Source organism: Simochromis diagramma, unplaced genomic scaffold (assembly GCF_900408965.1).
Source record: "Simochromis diagramma unplaced genomic scaffold, fSimDia1.1 OVJJ01000317.1, whole genome shotgun sequence".
Classification (NCBI taxonomy): Eukaryota; Metazoa; Chordata; class Actinopteri; order Cichliformes; family Cichlidae; genus Simochromis; species Simochromis diagramma.
This window is the reverse complement of record NW_024386994.1, coordinates 2,311,868-2,327,570: the sequence shown is the minus strand read 5'-3', so window position 1 is coordinate 2,327,570 and position 15,703 is coordinate 2,311,868. Positions and strand designations below refer to the sequence as shown.

Here is a 15,703-nt window from a genome sequence, read left to right as displayed (position 1 = left end):
TACCGGTTCGTTTTGTTTCTGTTTTGTCTGCAGCGGGTCTGATGTGGTCTCTGTCGTGCTGTGTTACTAGATGACACTTTGACAGCACTAGCCTCATGGCTGTATAAGTACTGTGAAGTAGGAAGTCACAAACCTCAGAATCATCAACCTAAAGTCTTCACAAGATTGAAGTAGACTATAGCCAAGTGTCAAACCAGACACCAGTTTCTAAAGAGGCCCAAGCTGTTCAGACACATAAAGTCACCAGTCTGTAACTAAATGAAGATAGTCATTTTTAGATTGATACACTGCCAGTATATAAAGTCAGTATAGACTACCACAGTATCATTTGAGTTACAGGAAAAAGACCAGACGCTATCACTGACATCTACAAGCATTCACACAGCATTGCTTTCATTTTTGCAGACATTACAGCTGTTGAAGACTCAAATAACTGACACGATATCACACAGAATCTACTTTTAATGCATATCCTGTGTGATATATATCCTGTAATCTCACGTATTTTTATCTGCTAAAATGTTCAAAAAGTCACTGGTCACTGTTTTAAAATATATAAATACCAACTGGCCACTATATCAAGTACATTTTGTTAGCGCAGAGTTGAGAAGATAACATCACACAATTGGTGCAGAATCGTCGACTGCCTATCTGTGATTCAAATCTCGCCTTACACCACTATTCAGAGGTGCTCTATTAGACTGAAATCTGGTGACTCAATTTGAGTACAGTCACTGTCATGTTCAAGAAACCAGTTTGAGACGATTCAAGCTTTTTGGCCTGGTGCATTATTGTAGCCATCAGAAGATGGTACACTGTAGTCATGAAGGAACGGACATGATCAACAACAGTACTCAGGTAGACTGTGGTGTTTAAACGGTGCTCAGTTGGTACTAAGGGACACAGAACGTGCCAAGCAAATATCCCCCACGCCGTTACACCACGACCAGCTTGAGTTTCACTACAAGGCAGGATGGATCCATGCTTTCATGTCATTTATCACAAATTCTCACCCTACCAACCAAATGTTTCAGCAGAACTTGAGACTCATCAGACCGAGTGACATTTTTTGTCCAGTTTTGATGAGCCCGTGTTAATCGTAGACTCAGATCTTGGAGATGAAAACATTGGAGAAAATGAGAGTATTTCAGCCAGTTCTGGTAAACATCCTGTTTTGTTAGCACTGAGTCTCATGCATGCTGTTAAATTTGGATTGTTTCTCTCACCCATATATTGTGTTTTGTCCTCAGTGCCTTCTCTCTGTCTCTCTCTCTAGCTCTGGACTTGAACATCTCACTTGCGCAACCAACCTCTCGTTATTACTGTGTGCTGTTTTTTACTGCTCACCTGCTCTCTCCTTAACCAGACGAGGCATTTGACAGAAGGGAGTTCGTTTTCCCCACCGTCACCAAGTACAAAGTACCTCAAAGTACCTTGCTGGATTTCTCTTTATAACACTGGAATGTCCTAATCTAATAATGTTAATATCACTATAGCCAAGGTTTTACTTGGAATACATTGTACCAAGAAAGTGTTTCTTTTTCTGTGAATCCAGCCCTCCTCTATAGGTGCACTGAGTCTACACTGACACCTGCTGGCCAATGATAGTGTCGTCCCTTCAAGAAAGCCCCTCAAAGTTGCTCAATTTTATCAAACCTATGCATGATAACTGATCGGGAACATAATACAAATTTCTTAATTACAGACTTTATCACAGGGAGTTTTCTCAATTACAAAGCAAACATGTTTTTAATATGGAGTTATAACTTCTGCTTTTTGTCTTTCTATATTTGGTGGGTGATAAGGAGAGAGCACAGGGCATGGTCTACGTTTCTTGACGTGAAAATTATACAGTGACAAGACAGAAAAAAAAATACTTGACTGCACGTCGCTGACAAGTCATTTACAACTACGATTGTTTTCCCTCACTCTGCAGTGAAGTGTGAATCTCTAGAGCTGTTGTTGTACTTTCCTCTGCATGCTTGCTTCAACAAATAACATCTTGGCAAACCTTTTCTGAGGTTAGTCATTTGTCACACAAGTTTCTCTGGAGCTTGTTCAAAAGACAAAATAAATAGATTTGAATTCATTTAAGACTTTACAGCTTCATCTCTGTATTCAAATGATTGGTATGCTTCCTGTTTGTGAGAGACTGTAATTTAGAGGTGTTGAGTAAACATAGCAGTTATTAGGTTACTGTGGGAAACGATGACAGCTACAAGCACACACTCACTGCATTTTAAACAGTAACAGGGTGTGGGGTTGCAGTCTTCTCCAGAACCACTTATCCAAAGAACATGAGTGAATGATTGAAGCCTTCTGTGATGATCAGGCTGGGTTAAGGATTAAATATTAGAAAGAGGCTTTTAAATTCATCAGTGTCCTCACAAAGATAGCCAAACTACTCTATGTGTGTGTTTGTGCAATCCTCCCCACCCGGGGAGTGGACCGCGCATAGTCACCCACAGATGTGACTTTAGACAAAATACCATAGCTGCTCATCCAAACAACCTGAGACTGCACTTATTGAGGTCTTCTGCAATACACCAAATCTGAATCAGATAAGAGTTTACAACTGATCGGACAGACAGATTCTTCACACCACTTACATGGACTGATTGACAGTCTGACTCGCCTGGTTTCATGTGATCTTTCCAGCTAAGCAGTGTCGGATCTGGTTAGTACTTAGATGAGACACCAGCTGAGGGAACCAGTAAGCCTAGCTTATAGCCATACCACCCTGACCACATCCGACTGAGCAACACATTTACTGAAGTAGTTCTGAACAGCGCTAAATCTTAAAATATGAAATACTAGCATATGACATCAACCAAGATTCATCTGTCAAATCATAAAACACCCAAGAAAGCTCTCTGATCAGAGAAAACTGCTTTGTTTACTATGTTTGCATTATCTGTCAGTATAACACACTTGATGACCTGACATTTACCCAAAATAGCACATCTGCGCTTATCTCCACATACATTTACATGTACATATCTAATGCCCCAATGCAAATGCATGCTCACCTTCCTTTTTTTGAAAGCAGACTGCTTCCTCTTGTCTGATCTGTGCAACCAAGGAAAAAGACCAGTGGAATCCCCCCCCAAAGCTCCAGACCTGCTCTGACCTCTTTTTGTTCAGGATCTGTGCTCTGACAGCAACAGTTTTACTACTGCTGTGTGTGGGTGTAATACCAGTCTGTTACATTGCTCCCTTATTGTCACTCACTAGAATGAAACTACAGTTTTCTTTAAAATAGGTAATCTGAGTCAGTCATCAACATAAATAAAATATGCAATAATAATAAATAATCCTTTTTTGTTCTTTAAAACAGCGGCTCCCAACCTTTTTTTTTTTCTGGGGGTTGGGGACCGCTGCTTTAAAACACTAAAAATTAGATGACTTACATCTCAGGGGGACTTAGAAATGAAAACAAATATAATGCTGATATTCCACATCTGTAAAATGCAAATAAAATGCATTTAGGAATGTTTGAAACGTTGTGCACTTTCTCTCAACCTCTAACTAATCTTGAGAGTTAGATATTTTTTGCTTTGAATCACCGTTTCACTTTGTGAACCACTTAAAAGTTTGAGAACCAGAATACAAACAAAGTGACTCATCAAGAAATCTTAGATCATGTGTGGGGGGGAAAAACATCAGCGGTGAGGATAATACAGTTCTTTGCTGCCCTCTTCAGGTCAAATGCAGAGCAGTCATCAAAGGAAGAAGAAGCATCAAATGCATCACACGGGGATGCAAAGTCAAAGCACACAAAGGTCACTGCAGTGGGCTCTGTGTGCTATAGCTGTGAAAAACCATCTGCACCATAAAGACAGCAACGCAGTTCAAGCAGAAGCAGGTGTTTGATGGAGAAGCTGATAAAAGTGCAGTTTGGATTCAGGATGTGTGAATTAAGTATGTACAAAACACATATGGATATATGCATGTATTTGTATTTCTCATTAAGAAAAAGGTCAGCTCAGAGTTTTTGACTTCCTTCTGTGGATGAGCACTGACACCCACACCTCTGTTACGTGTACACCTTTTCTGCTGAGGTTGTAACTTCTCTCTGTGGCTCCTTTGTTCAAACTGCACTCGTGCTGGAAGAGGTTGAACAGTGAAGTGAGAGTAAAGGATGCTCAGGTTTTACGTGCTCCTGGTTCCTCTCTTTAGAGCCTGTAAGTCCTTCACACTCACTTTTTATTCATTTATGCTGTAAATGAGTTGTATTTGCCTTAAATCTCTCTATCTTGTGTTTGTGGAACTGTGAATTGGTATTGCAGCAGTCTCTAACTTATCTTGATTTGTGTTCCAGATGGTGCGCTCCTCTACGCTAGACTTGGAGATAAAGTGACTTTTCATTGCTCCTTTGCCTCCAGGGCCAAATATCTCTCCTGGTACAAGCAAGTCATAGGAGAGTCACCTCGAGTCATATCCTCTTTCTACAAACATTTACTCGACTCCAACAGCTTCCACCCCGGGTTTAAAAACAATCAACGCATTTCAGTTGATAGTGGAGAAGATTTCTATCGTCTGAACATTTTTAATGTTCAGGATTCTGACTCGGCCATGTACTACTGTGGACAGACCAGCATCTCAGTCACTAAATTTGACGACGGAACATTTTTGGTCCTGAGAGGTAATGTGGAAAGTTTTTAAGATTTGGGAATATTAACAATATAAAAACAAATCTGCTTTTTTTTCTTGCACTTCCTATTTTAACATGTGTTTTTAATACTTTTTCAGAGCCCAGTCACAGGACTTTCCTAAAGCAGCCAGAATCAAACTCTGTGCAACAAGGAGACTCGGTGACACTGAACTGCACGCTGCTCAAAGGATCCAGTGCCGAAGAAGACAACGTTTACTGGTTCAAAAAGGATACAGTAGATTCTCACTTGGGAATCATGTACAGCCACACAAATAGCAGCAGCCAGTGTGCGAAGAGGTCTGAGTCCAGCTGCTCTGCACAGAGATGCGTTTACAGCTTCACAAAGAAGAACGTGAGCCGGTCTGATGTCGGGACATACTACTGTGCTGTGGCTTCATGCAGCGAGGTGCTTGTTGGGAAAGGCACGAGACTGGATGTCGTAGGTTTGGAACATATGTGTTAAAACTGAAACCTATTATAGTTTCTTTCACCCTCTTATTTTCCTCTTTTGCTTACTCTACGTTGCTTTCTATGTCTTTGCAGTGAAACAGGACGAAGCTGTCCCTGTCTTGGTTAAGACTGTGGTTGCAGCTCTGGTTGTCTCAGTTATTTTCAATGTAATCTTCTGTGGTACCCTCTGCAAAATAGTCCAGAGAAAAAAGTGTCCTTCTAAAGGTAACTATTGCCTATCATAAAAGCACTCTGATGACTATAAAACATGTCAGCAGTTAAATTTCTCTTTCCTTTCTATTTCTTTCATAAGGGTCACTTCAACAGCCTAATACTTCAGAATACACTGCGAACTGTGAGGTTAGTAAATGAGAAAAAGCACAGTACAGTAAGTCTTGAAACACCTCTGATTTCTTACATTTAGCTTCAAAGCAGCTAGACTTTGTGGTCATTTGTTAAATGGTCTTGAGCAATAGTTCTTCAGGCTTTCTCAAGAATTTTTCTTTGGACTTGAACGGCTTTTTCAGTCATTTTCAGTCCAGTGCCTGACCACTGTGGGGAATAATTATCAAGGGATGAACCAGTGCTGTATCGACACATAACACGCAACTTAACAATGAACAGTGTTGGGAAGGTCCCTTTTAAAATGTATTCCACTACAGATTACAGAATACATGCCCCAAAATGTATTTTGTAACGTATTCCGTTACGTTACTCAATGAGAGTAACGTATTCTGAATACTTTGGATTACTTAATATATTATCATGCTTTTTACAACTACATGAATGTCCTATTGTTGTGTGATTTATTACTATTACTGAAGAATACTCGCCATACCAATAACAACTAGATTTTTAAATCTTAATATAAAATGAGTAACAGTAGGCAGTAGCGGTTTTTGATACGGGCGACATGGGCGGTTGCCTGGGGCAACATCATGGGCATCGGCAAAACAACCCCAAAAAAACAAAACAAATAAAAAAAAATTACTCGTATTCATGCTGCCCCGACGTCATGGCAGCGCATATTGGGAATGGCATAGGCACCGATCGGTTTTCTACCGCCCATTTGCTGGGAGTAAGGGCGCCCTCCGTTTGCGAGGTGCGCCTGCTGCTTGCTCCACAGGGAGGAGAGGGCGGGGCGGCGGGGGATTCTCTGGCTGGTTGGAGCAGCATCTAATAACCAATAACCAAAATAAAACAAAATAAAAACAAACCAACAAACACGAAAACACCAGACATCCTGATGCAGACTTATTTGCATCGATGTTTTTTCGAAATTCTATACGCGTAAAGTGAGCGCGAGAGCCCTCGGGGCGCCTGCTTGCTGCTGAAGTCAAAGTAAACTTTATTGTCATCTCCGCTACATACAGTCCAGTATATAGAGAGACGAGACGACGAGGCTCCAGTTACAGCAGTGCAAGTAAACAAACAATAAACTAGGGGTAAAGGGATCAATAACAATTTATAATTTACAGTTTGATGATTTAAAGTCTCACACACAACCTGTCGAAAAGGGGAGTGGGGCCGGCTGCTTCCAAATAGAGCACATTTCATTCATAATGATGTAATTCCAAGTCCATTATGTATTCATTATTTGAATCCTGGGTTGTGTGAAATCCCAGAAATAAACCTTAGACAAAGCAAATCTGTGAACTAAGGTGTAGGTCTGTTAGGTTATGTTGTGGTGATCCTCGAGTTGGGGGATGGGTGTTCATACTGGAGTGCAAAATTAAAACCAATGGAAGATGGACAAGAAAAGTTCAAAGCCATCAGGTGCTCAGTTTAGAAAAAAGAGAAAAGAAGAGGAGGAGAAACGAGCAAAAGATACAGATGTGTCATTGGATAATGGCAGGTCATCCTGAAACAATCAGAGTCAGAACACTTTATAAATCCTTAAGGAAATAATGTGGGTTACAGTTGCTCCAAAACGAAATGGTAAAAACAGTAACAGTAACAGACTAAACTCCAAACAATACATTATGTTACATATTTTAATATTAATTAGTCATTGTCAATTGTTGATTTGTCCTGTTCTCATTGTATGACAAATTATGATGGCTGTTTGGTAGCCGTCTGCATACTATGCATACTCTCTCTCTTCATATGTGTGTGTGTGTATATTTCTCTGGTGAAATTCGGTATGGTTTTATGGTTTTATGTGTGTGTGTGGGGAGGGGCGCCAGAGGGAGTGTTCGCCCAGGGCGCCAAACAGGCTAGGACCGCCACTGACAGTAGGGTGGACATTAGATGAGGCTGAACTTTTTGCAGCGATCCCGGATAGAAACTATTCCGCGCGTATATAAAACAGGTCTGCGGCTCCGAACCGTAGTAAAGGGACCTCTAGCTAATATGTCGGGTTTCGTGTCGGGCTCGTAACCGAAAACTAGCTTTACTTTGTTGTCTGGGTCAAGTTTGAGACAGAGAGAGGCGTTGAAAGGCTGCACCAACGGAACTTGTTGTTTCGGAGGAAAACACAAACACGGTGTACAGTCGAGTCTTAATAGCTTACTTACAACTGGGCTTGTCAGGCACTCTTCTTGGCTGCAGTGGTTATTATTATATTTACACGCTTCCATCTCACTTTTCTGGTTGGTGACAGCTCGTACTTTTCCTTTTTCTCCCTCCCTCGCTCACAGACACATAACGGGTATGGCAGTCCATTCTCCCTGCAGCAAGGACTACACTGCCCATGAGGCTACATTCTTTAGGGCTGTGCCTGTAACACTATACCTGTTGCCTTCATATTAAATCATTTTTTTTAATAATATTTTTAAAAAAATATTTATTCACGTCATTATGCGAGAGTTGACATGGGCCGCGAGATTGAGACACAAGCATTAGAGCCTCTTAATGCGTGTTTTGTTTTGGTTTCCACCGACGTGGAATTACCAAAAATAGAGAGAGCATAGCCTAACATATGAAACAGGAAAAGACCTCCGTATAATCTATTTATTTCAACAAAGTAACTGCATTCTGAATACCACCTTTTTAAACGGTGACTGTAACGGAATACAGTTACTCATATCTTGTATTTTAAATACGTAACGCCGGTACATGTATTCCGTTACTCCCCAAAACTGACAATGAACTAATATTAAATTGTATCTTTAGGCACAGCACATAATTTCTTCCTATTTCTTTAGCCGAAGCTTCCAAATATGCCAAAGATAGCACAGCGTGACAGAAATAAAATAGCAACTTTGCACCAACAAGACAAAAGGATCTGTGAACCAAATACTTGGTATATCTCAACACAGTGTGTCTATAAATATTTGCATGCATGAGTAGGAAATGAGAATCGTGTTCTTAAGAAATAAGAAAATCACCAGCAAAGACCTGACAGCTCCTGAGAGATGCATCCGGTCTTTCAGTTAATCATCAGGTGAGAAAAACCTGAAGTATACCACCGGCAGCAGGTTTTATGGAGTGAAAAATCGAAATGAGAAAATGTCAGTTCACATCATCGTTAGTATGTATGGGGGAGGTCAGGATAGAAACATGACAGTGAATGTCTACAGCCATCTATCAACCACAGAGGAGACTGACATGGTTTGGGGCTGCATTTAGCCAATGATGTTGCGCATTTTGTCAAAATTGATTGAATAAAGAGGTAGATTAAGATTTTAATCCATTTAATTTTTAATAATAATGATCCCAAACATGCTGCCAGTCCAGTAAAAGCCTATATGTATAGAAAAAGAAACAGTAGAACACTATCAGTCATGAACTGGCCCCAGAGCCCCGATCATCCTGACAGAGAACAGAATAAAAACCAGCCAACGTTCAAAGAAGAGCTTTGTGTTCTTCAGTTCTGGAGAACTATTCCTGAAGACTACTAAATAAATTACAAAAAAATATTAAGAGTTAAGGCTGTGTTGAACAGGGTTAGAGTGTTCATACAAAAATGTTCAAACTTGTTGGAACTGTGCAAAGCCTGCCGTTGTCTTTTAAACTGTATTTCCACACATTTCACATTTTCCTAGTAAAATATAAAAAATGAGGGGTGGATTAAGACTTTTGCATTGCACTGTATATGGACAAATTCTATCATATGGCTTTTGTATTTCCCCACAGAATGAAGATTGTGCTGTTGTGCAGTATGCAACTGTGAATTTCAAGAAAAAGATTGAGACAAGTAGGAGACAAAGAAAGGACACAGTCAACGACCCAATCTACTCTGCAATTAGAACGTCTCACGTGGAGTGATTTTGTTCAGTCAAGTCAAAATTCAACATCTGTGATGTTGGTTAATATTAACTTCTCAAAGAAGGTTGTTCGATTAGTTTTGGTTGTTTATTTAAAAAAAAAAAGAGGATTAGGCTCCAAGTGGAATAAATTTCAGGATGTACTGATGGATGGAGGGTTGGGTGGGTGGATTGCAAAAATGTTTCCAATGCAATGCACCTAAATGAGTTATTTGATCAACAGTGCAACAGTGCAGACATTAGAGGCAGGACTGTTTGTGGCTGAGTGACCTAAATTCACTTTTTCATAACACAGTGGAAAAAAACCCCAAAACAAAACCGCCCAGTTTCACCACACAATGCCACTGCTGCCCAAAGTGGTGAACGAGTAGCCAACTCAGTGTTCCTGGCCTATTTTAAAGAGGAAAAAAAGTTATTACAGGAAACACATTTTGATGTACACTCTTTCATGTCTTTGGAACAAAACTACTTTCAGACAGTATTCATTTGTGCACACTGAGTGAAATCACAGTGGAATCTAGCTTAACTCAACTCTTAACTCTACTGAAACTCAGCATATACATTAAAATTTATGAGCCTACATTTGGTGACCCAACTAAATTTCACTTCTTAAACTTTTCCTGTGGGTTTGAGTTGTTTGTGAGCATTTAAGCTGTGCATTAAATTTTTACCAGAGGTTGGACAAGTAGAAAAAAAAGTTTGAAATAACTCAAAACATGTTTTGTATTTTAGATTCTTTAAAATAGCCACCCCTTGCTTTGATTACTGCTTTGCACACTCTTGGCATTCTCTCTATGAGCTTCATGAGGTCGTCACCTGAAATGTTTTTCCAACTGTCTTGAAGGAGTTCCCAGAGATGCTGAGCACTTGTTGGCTATTTTGCTTTCATTCTCACATCTCATCCCAAACCATCTCAACTGGGTTTAGGTCATGTGACTGTGGAGACCAGGCCATCTGACGCAGCACTGACTCTCCTTCTTGGTCAAATAGCCCTCACACAGCCTGGAGGTATGTTTGGGATCACTGTCATGTTGAAAAATAAATGATGGTCCAGCTAAACACAAACTAGATGAAATGTCATATCGCTGCAGGATGCTGTGGTAGCCATGCTGCTTCAGTGTGCCTTCAGTAAAAAAAGGGAAAAAAAGGGAAAAAAAGAAAAACCATTAAATGAGAAGGTGTGTCCAAACTTTTGACTTGTAGTGTATATATGAACTTTATTTTTCTAAACTAAGAGAAACAGTCTTGATGTTGAAACAAACCTTACTAGATTCCAGGGTCTAGAGGTTTTGTTTGAGGGTTTTGTGGTGCTTGTCTTGTGTCTTTGTTTTTATTCTAAATTTATCTGTTCCTTTACTTTGTGAGGCTTTGCTCCACATTGCATATGTGTGTCAGGGATATATTAAGTTTAACTTTCCGTTATTGTTCAGCTAAGGGAGCAGAGTTAATGGCAGGTAAGCAAAAAGAGAAAAAGTGCTTTATATTGGAAGGTAAAGACCCTAAATTAATACAGAGACAACCCCAACAATCAGACAACTCCCTATAAACAAGCGCTTTGGCAGCAGTAGGAAGGAAAAACTCCCTTTTAACAGGAAGAAACCTCCAGCAGAACCAGGCTAAAAGAGTGGCAGACATCTGTCACGTTGGGGTGTGGAGAGGAAGACAGGAGATATTCATAGTGTGGAAGAAAACCAGATATTAATAATAGCTAAGTAAAAGTTGGTAAGTCAGTTATCTACTGGCTGAATCCCCATATTTATTGTACTTGTGTATTACCCCTATTAGAAAAATGAGACAAATGTTCTCCAAATGCAGGGATGTAAAACTCATTTTACATCGTGGGCCACATACGGCCCATTTTTGACATTAAGCAACCCAAACAGTAAAACTACATGTTCAATGTGTGTTTTCTATGTGTTTGTTTTTTATTAAAAAAAATAAATCTGTCTTTTAATTGTTTCTGTTTTAGTTAATTACTTGGTATGCAGTATGAAAAGAGATGGGAATCGAGAACCGGTTCTTGTAGAGAACTGGTTCCCAGTAGTCCAATTCCCCAGAATCCTTAGTCTGCCTGCATATCGATCCTGCTTCTTGGTTCTTACACTCTCAGATAATTTTACACAGTAACATGAAAGCAACTTATCGAGTAGCATAAAGAACATCTTTCTCCTGCGTGTAATTAAGTAATGTAATGCATTACTTTTTAAGTTTTGAGTAATGACCCCAGCAATGATCAAAACAAAGAGCGGAAATGCCTCCAGCATCCACAAACATTCGACCACTGAATGTAATGTTACTGATATGGATAAAGCTGTTAAATTAGTAAAAATGTTTTGACATTTTAAATCTGTGTACGCCTTCACATTTTCTGAAGCTATCCAGTGGCACAGATTGGTGTTTTTACTAGGCTGATTCCTGCCCCCGGGCCTTATGTTTGACACCCCTGCCTAAACGCAACACATGCAGGCCTTTATACAGTGACTGTTAGAAAAACAGAAAAAATACACACTCGCTGAATATGATCTCTGGGCGAGAATCACGTACGGATGTGGGTTTCCGTCATGTGCCACAGGAAACAGCTATTTTTGTGTGAATCACTTTCAATTTTAGACCATCTGAGTGATTAAATTTGTTTTTGTTGTTTTTTTTAAGTTAAACTTTTTTTGGACTTCCTCTCTTACTTTTACTTTTTTTAAGTAACACTCTACACATAAAGGATTAGAAAAAGAATGACAAAATTATCACAATTATCAGAGGATTATTAGGGGATCACATTTCTTCTCACTATGACTTTTTTATCACATTATAAGCATATTTGTGTGGTTATTTTGTTAGTTATTGTCACTCATGTCTTGTTTATTGTGGGTTTTTTGTCTGATTTTTGTAGTTACCCTGATTATGTTCCACATTTCCCTTCCAATACCTCCTGTGATTGGCACTCGGTATGTTGGAGTGTCCTGTTTACCCTGTGCTCCCTGTTGATTCTTTGGCCCCAGTTACAAAGCCCTAAAGACATGTTTCAGTGTTTTGGAATTCTGTATGTAGTTGCTGGCAGTCACTGGGACCTCATTTTCTAAAGCACAGAGACCCAAATTTACAGACTGTCAGTGACCTCATGATTGCCAGGAAGTATATGGTGCTGCACTTTAACCTACCTATGGTCACAAGCAGAAACAGTTGCTCTTAGTGTGCACAGTAGACGCTGACTTGGTTGCAAACACTTGCCAACTAGTTTCTTAATCAGTAGAGAAAGAGTGAAAAGTGTGCCACAACCTAAAAACTGAGAATGTTCACCGTCAAATCAAAAGGTTTGCCTTTCTACTGAAACCAACATGGTTCATAGGGTGAAACTTTCACTTTAAAGGTGAACATTCTACTTGTCTGGTTTCAGCTTGGTGGTGAGCTAGTGAGTCCTTTCAGACGTGTTGGTGTCTTGCATAAAACCTCTGCCGACCGTTGCTGAAGCCTTAAGACTTTATTTTAAATCCTTTCTTGGGTTTGTTTTCCTCTTTCTCAGCTAGTCTGTCTGAGAGATTTGCGTTTAGGCCCCAACCCTTCTTCTCATGACAACAGGGACTCAGTTCCTGCATAGTGTGGAAAGAATTTTTAGACTTTCTTGGCTGGCAACAAGACTTCAGCCAGCGTTACCACAAACATTGGTGTCCAACAGGGTTGCCTCCTCAGCCCCAACCTCTGTACCCTGTTCACGCACGACTGTGTCGCCTCCAACAAAGATAACATCATACTGAAGTTTGCGGATGGCACTGCAGTGATCGGGCGCATCACGGGACGGGACAAGGTGGCCTACAAGAGAGAGGTGGCCGGTCTGGGGTCATGGTGTGAGGACAACAACCTTAACCTCCACACTGATAAGACAAAGGAGATGATAGTGGACACGAGGAAGAAGAGGAGGCCTCACCAGCCGCTGTTTATCCGGGAGCGTGAAGTGGAAAGGGTGAGCAGCTTTTGATACCTGGGAATCCACATCAGTGAGGACCTCACCTGGACACTGAACACCACTCACTAGCTTACCACCAAGCTGAAACCAGACAAGTGACTTTCACCTTCAAAGTGAAAGTGTCACCCTATGAACCATGTTGGTTTCAGTAGAAAGGCAAACCTTTTGATTTGAAGGTGAACATCGGCTGTATTTCCTTAGCAGGCTGAGGAAATTTGGTATGTCGGCCAAAATCCTCTGCAGCTTCTACAGCTGCACTGTGGAGAGCACATTGACCAGCTGCATCACTTCATGATACAGCAGCACTACTGCTATGGACTGCAAACGCCTGCAGGGAGTGATAACAACTGTGGAGAAGATTATCAGGACTCCGCTGCTCTCTCTGCAGTACAGGGGAGAGCTGCCTCCATCCTCAAAGAACCCACACACCCCCAACATAGGTTACACCTTCATAGACGAAGGTTCAGAAGTGTGAAATCTAGAACATCCCGACTCAACAACTCCTTCGTCCCCACTGCTATCAGACTCTACATCGGCATCTGCATACCACACTTGTCTTCACTTACCTATTTGTACTTTTTTTATTATTATTTTTAATTTTTTTTATCCTTATTTTATCTTTTTTTTTATTTTTTATTTTTAATCTTTTTTATTTATCTTGTTTTTTTAACCCTTACCTAACTTTGCATTTGTGAATCTAAATCTATATATATGCTAAGATCAAAGCACAGCAATGCATAATAAAAGATTAAAATTGTTAAACCATTAAAACTATATAAACTATTTTTGCACAAAATGGTTAATTTATTAGTCCTTTATTTATCCAGGTAAAAATCTCATTGAGATTAAAAATCTCATTTCCAAGAGGGACCTGGCATCATGGCAACAAAAGTCACATAATAAATGTTAAAACAATGGATGTAAGTACAGATCAGTTTAAAGTTTACATATCAGATAGAAACTAATATGTAAACTGGGTGGACCCTGCAATTTAATATCAGTTACGCTTTAGACCAGCAGAGGGCAGTAGCCCACCATTATTGTGCTTTGGTAAACTTGTGAAAAGATCAACATTTTGCTCAAGCGATCACACAACGCTTAGATGTGGCCGTGACCACTAGATAGCTGAGTGGTGAGATATATGTTATTTCAAGTAAGCTCACCACAAAGGCAAGATGCTTGTCTCCACATATCAAAGATGTTTGTGAGACGTATCTTGTTCAAAACACAAAGCAATCCACCCACACAGTGAGGTGTTTAGATGTGTTGTTGTGGTTGACTGACATAAAAAGCTACTCGCTGCCCCCTTTGTTCAACCCCCCGAAACCCCACGATCATGACAACGTCTGATGTCTTAAAACAAACACTTTTCTTCTTTATTGTGTAAGAAAGGTAGCAAAGAAGCAGTGGAGCAATCTGCTGGAGCACAGTGCTACTTTTTTTCTGAAATTATGGAATTTCATAAGTGAGTAAGTCAGGAAGTTATGCTTTTAACCTGGTGCCATGATGAAATATGACTGTCATGACTTCATTTGACATCATGTTATTTATCCAGAAAGAACAAACAAACAAACAAACAAACAAACAGAGGGTCGTAAGGAGTGGATGTTTGTTCAACTTTGGTCTTGTTTCCTATTGAGACAGATGTGTTTTTCAGCCGGCTGAGTAATAAGAAATGCAAAAACACATCTCGCTACTGAGTTCCCACTGTGGTCAACCTATCTAACAGCGAGTTTAAGCCCAGCGGTTTTTTCACCAGTCCCCCCACACAAACAACCCACCGCTCCTCCGTCCTGACAGGATGTCTATGTGGTTGTTTTTTTATGCTGTTTGTTTGTTCCAGTTGCTTCACAGTAACAGTTGTGACCTGTCACTTCTCATTCTCACGTATGCTTTGACACTTATGTCTATTAATAAGTTCAAAACCTCCCCACAGTCAAGTCACAAAGAAAAAACAGTAGTGAAGTGATGCAGAGCTGAACCTGTTTGAATATATAGAGGAAGGAGGAGGAGCAATATGATAAGGTTTGTAGGGGCCTGGCTCTACTTTCTGTTCTCTGTTACCATGTTTTTTTTTATAATTATTTTAATTTATTTTGCAAAAAAACATTTCATTTGGTTTTAAGTTGCTACTATATTCCTGTTTTTGATCCATTTTCATAAACTAATTTAAGCAAAATGCTTTAAGTGTGGGCCACTAAATGAGATATTTGCCCAGCAGTGCAGGCACGCATATGTACTGTGATAATGGAAATGCCCCCGAGTGACCTGAATTTACTTCTTGAAGCACAGTGGAAAAACATACATACTCCTCCCCATTGTGGTGTTCACAGTGTTTTTGACCTATTTGGAATATGGATCCAGTGTACATTCATAGTTTTTGATGGTTTTAAAACATTTTGGTAAATGATGAGTTAATATTGTTTTAGGAAA

General features: G+C 40.0%; 2 protein-coding genes across 4 annotated transcripts in view; one reads left to right on the top strand and one right to left on the bottom strand.

Moving 5' to 3' along the window:
- Positions 1-15,703, bottom strand: part of LOC120739119 (prostaglandin D2 receptor 2-like) — a 30,011-nt gene that overhangs the window by 7,715 nt on the left and 6,593 nt on the right. The window contains exon 1 of one of the 3 annotated variants that reach the window (XM_040040795.1): positions 7,621-7,875. The exons of 1 other annotated variant lie outside the window; for it this stretch is intronic. The gene's annotated coding sequence lies outside the window, so the exon portion shown is untranslated. Of the gene's footprint in view, positions 1-3; positions 3,328-7,620; positions 7,876-15,703 lie in introns of those variants that run through there. One more of the 3 variants, XM_040040797.1, reaches the window with a different exon arrangement.
- Positions 4,142-11,337, top strand: LOC120739098. The gene is made up of 6 exons (XM_040040762.1): positions 4,142-4,184; positions 4,322-4,645; positions 4,753-5,097; positions 5,198-5,329; positions 5,418-5,464; positions 9,182-11,337. The coding sequence occupies exons 1-6, from the start codon at positions 4,142-4,144 to the stop codon at positions 9,311-9,313; spliced, it is 1,023 nt and encodes a 340-aa protein (XP_039896696.1). The 3' UTR covers positions 9,314-11,337.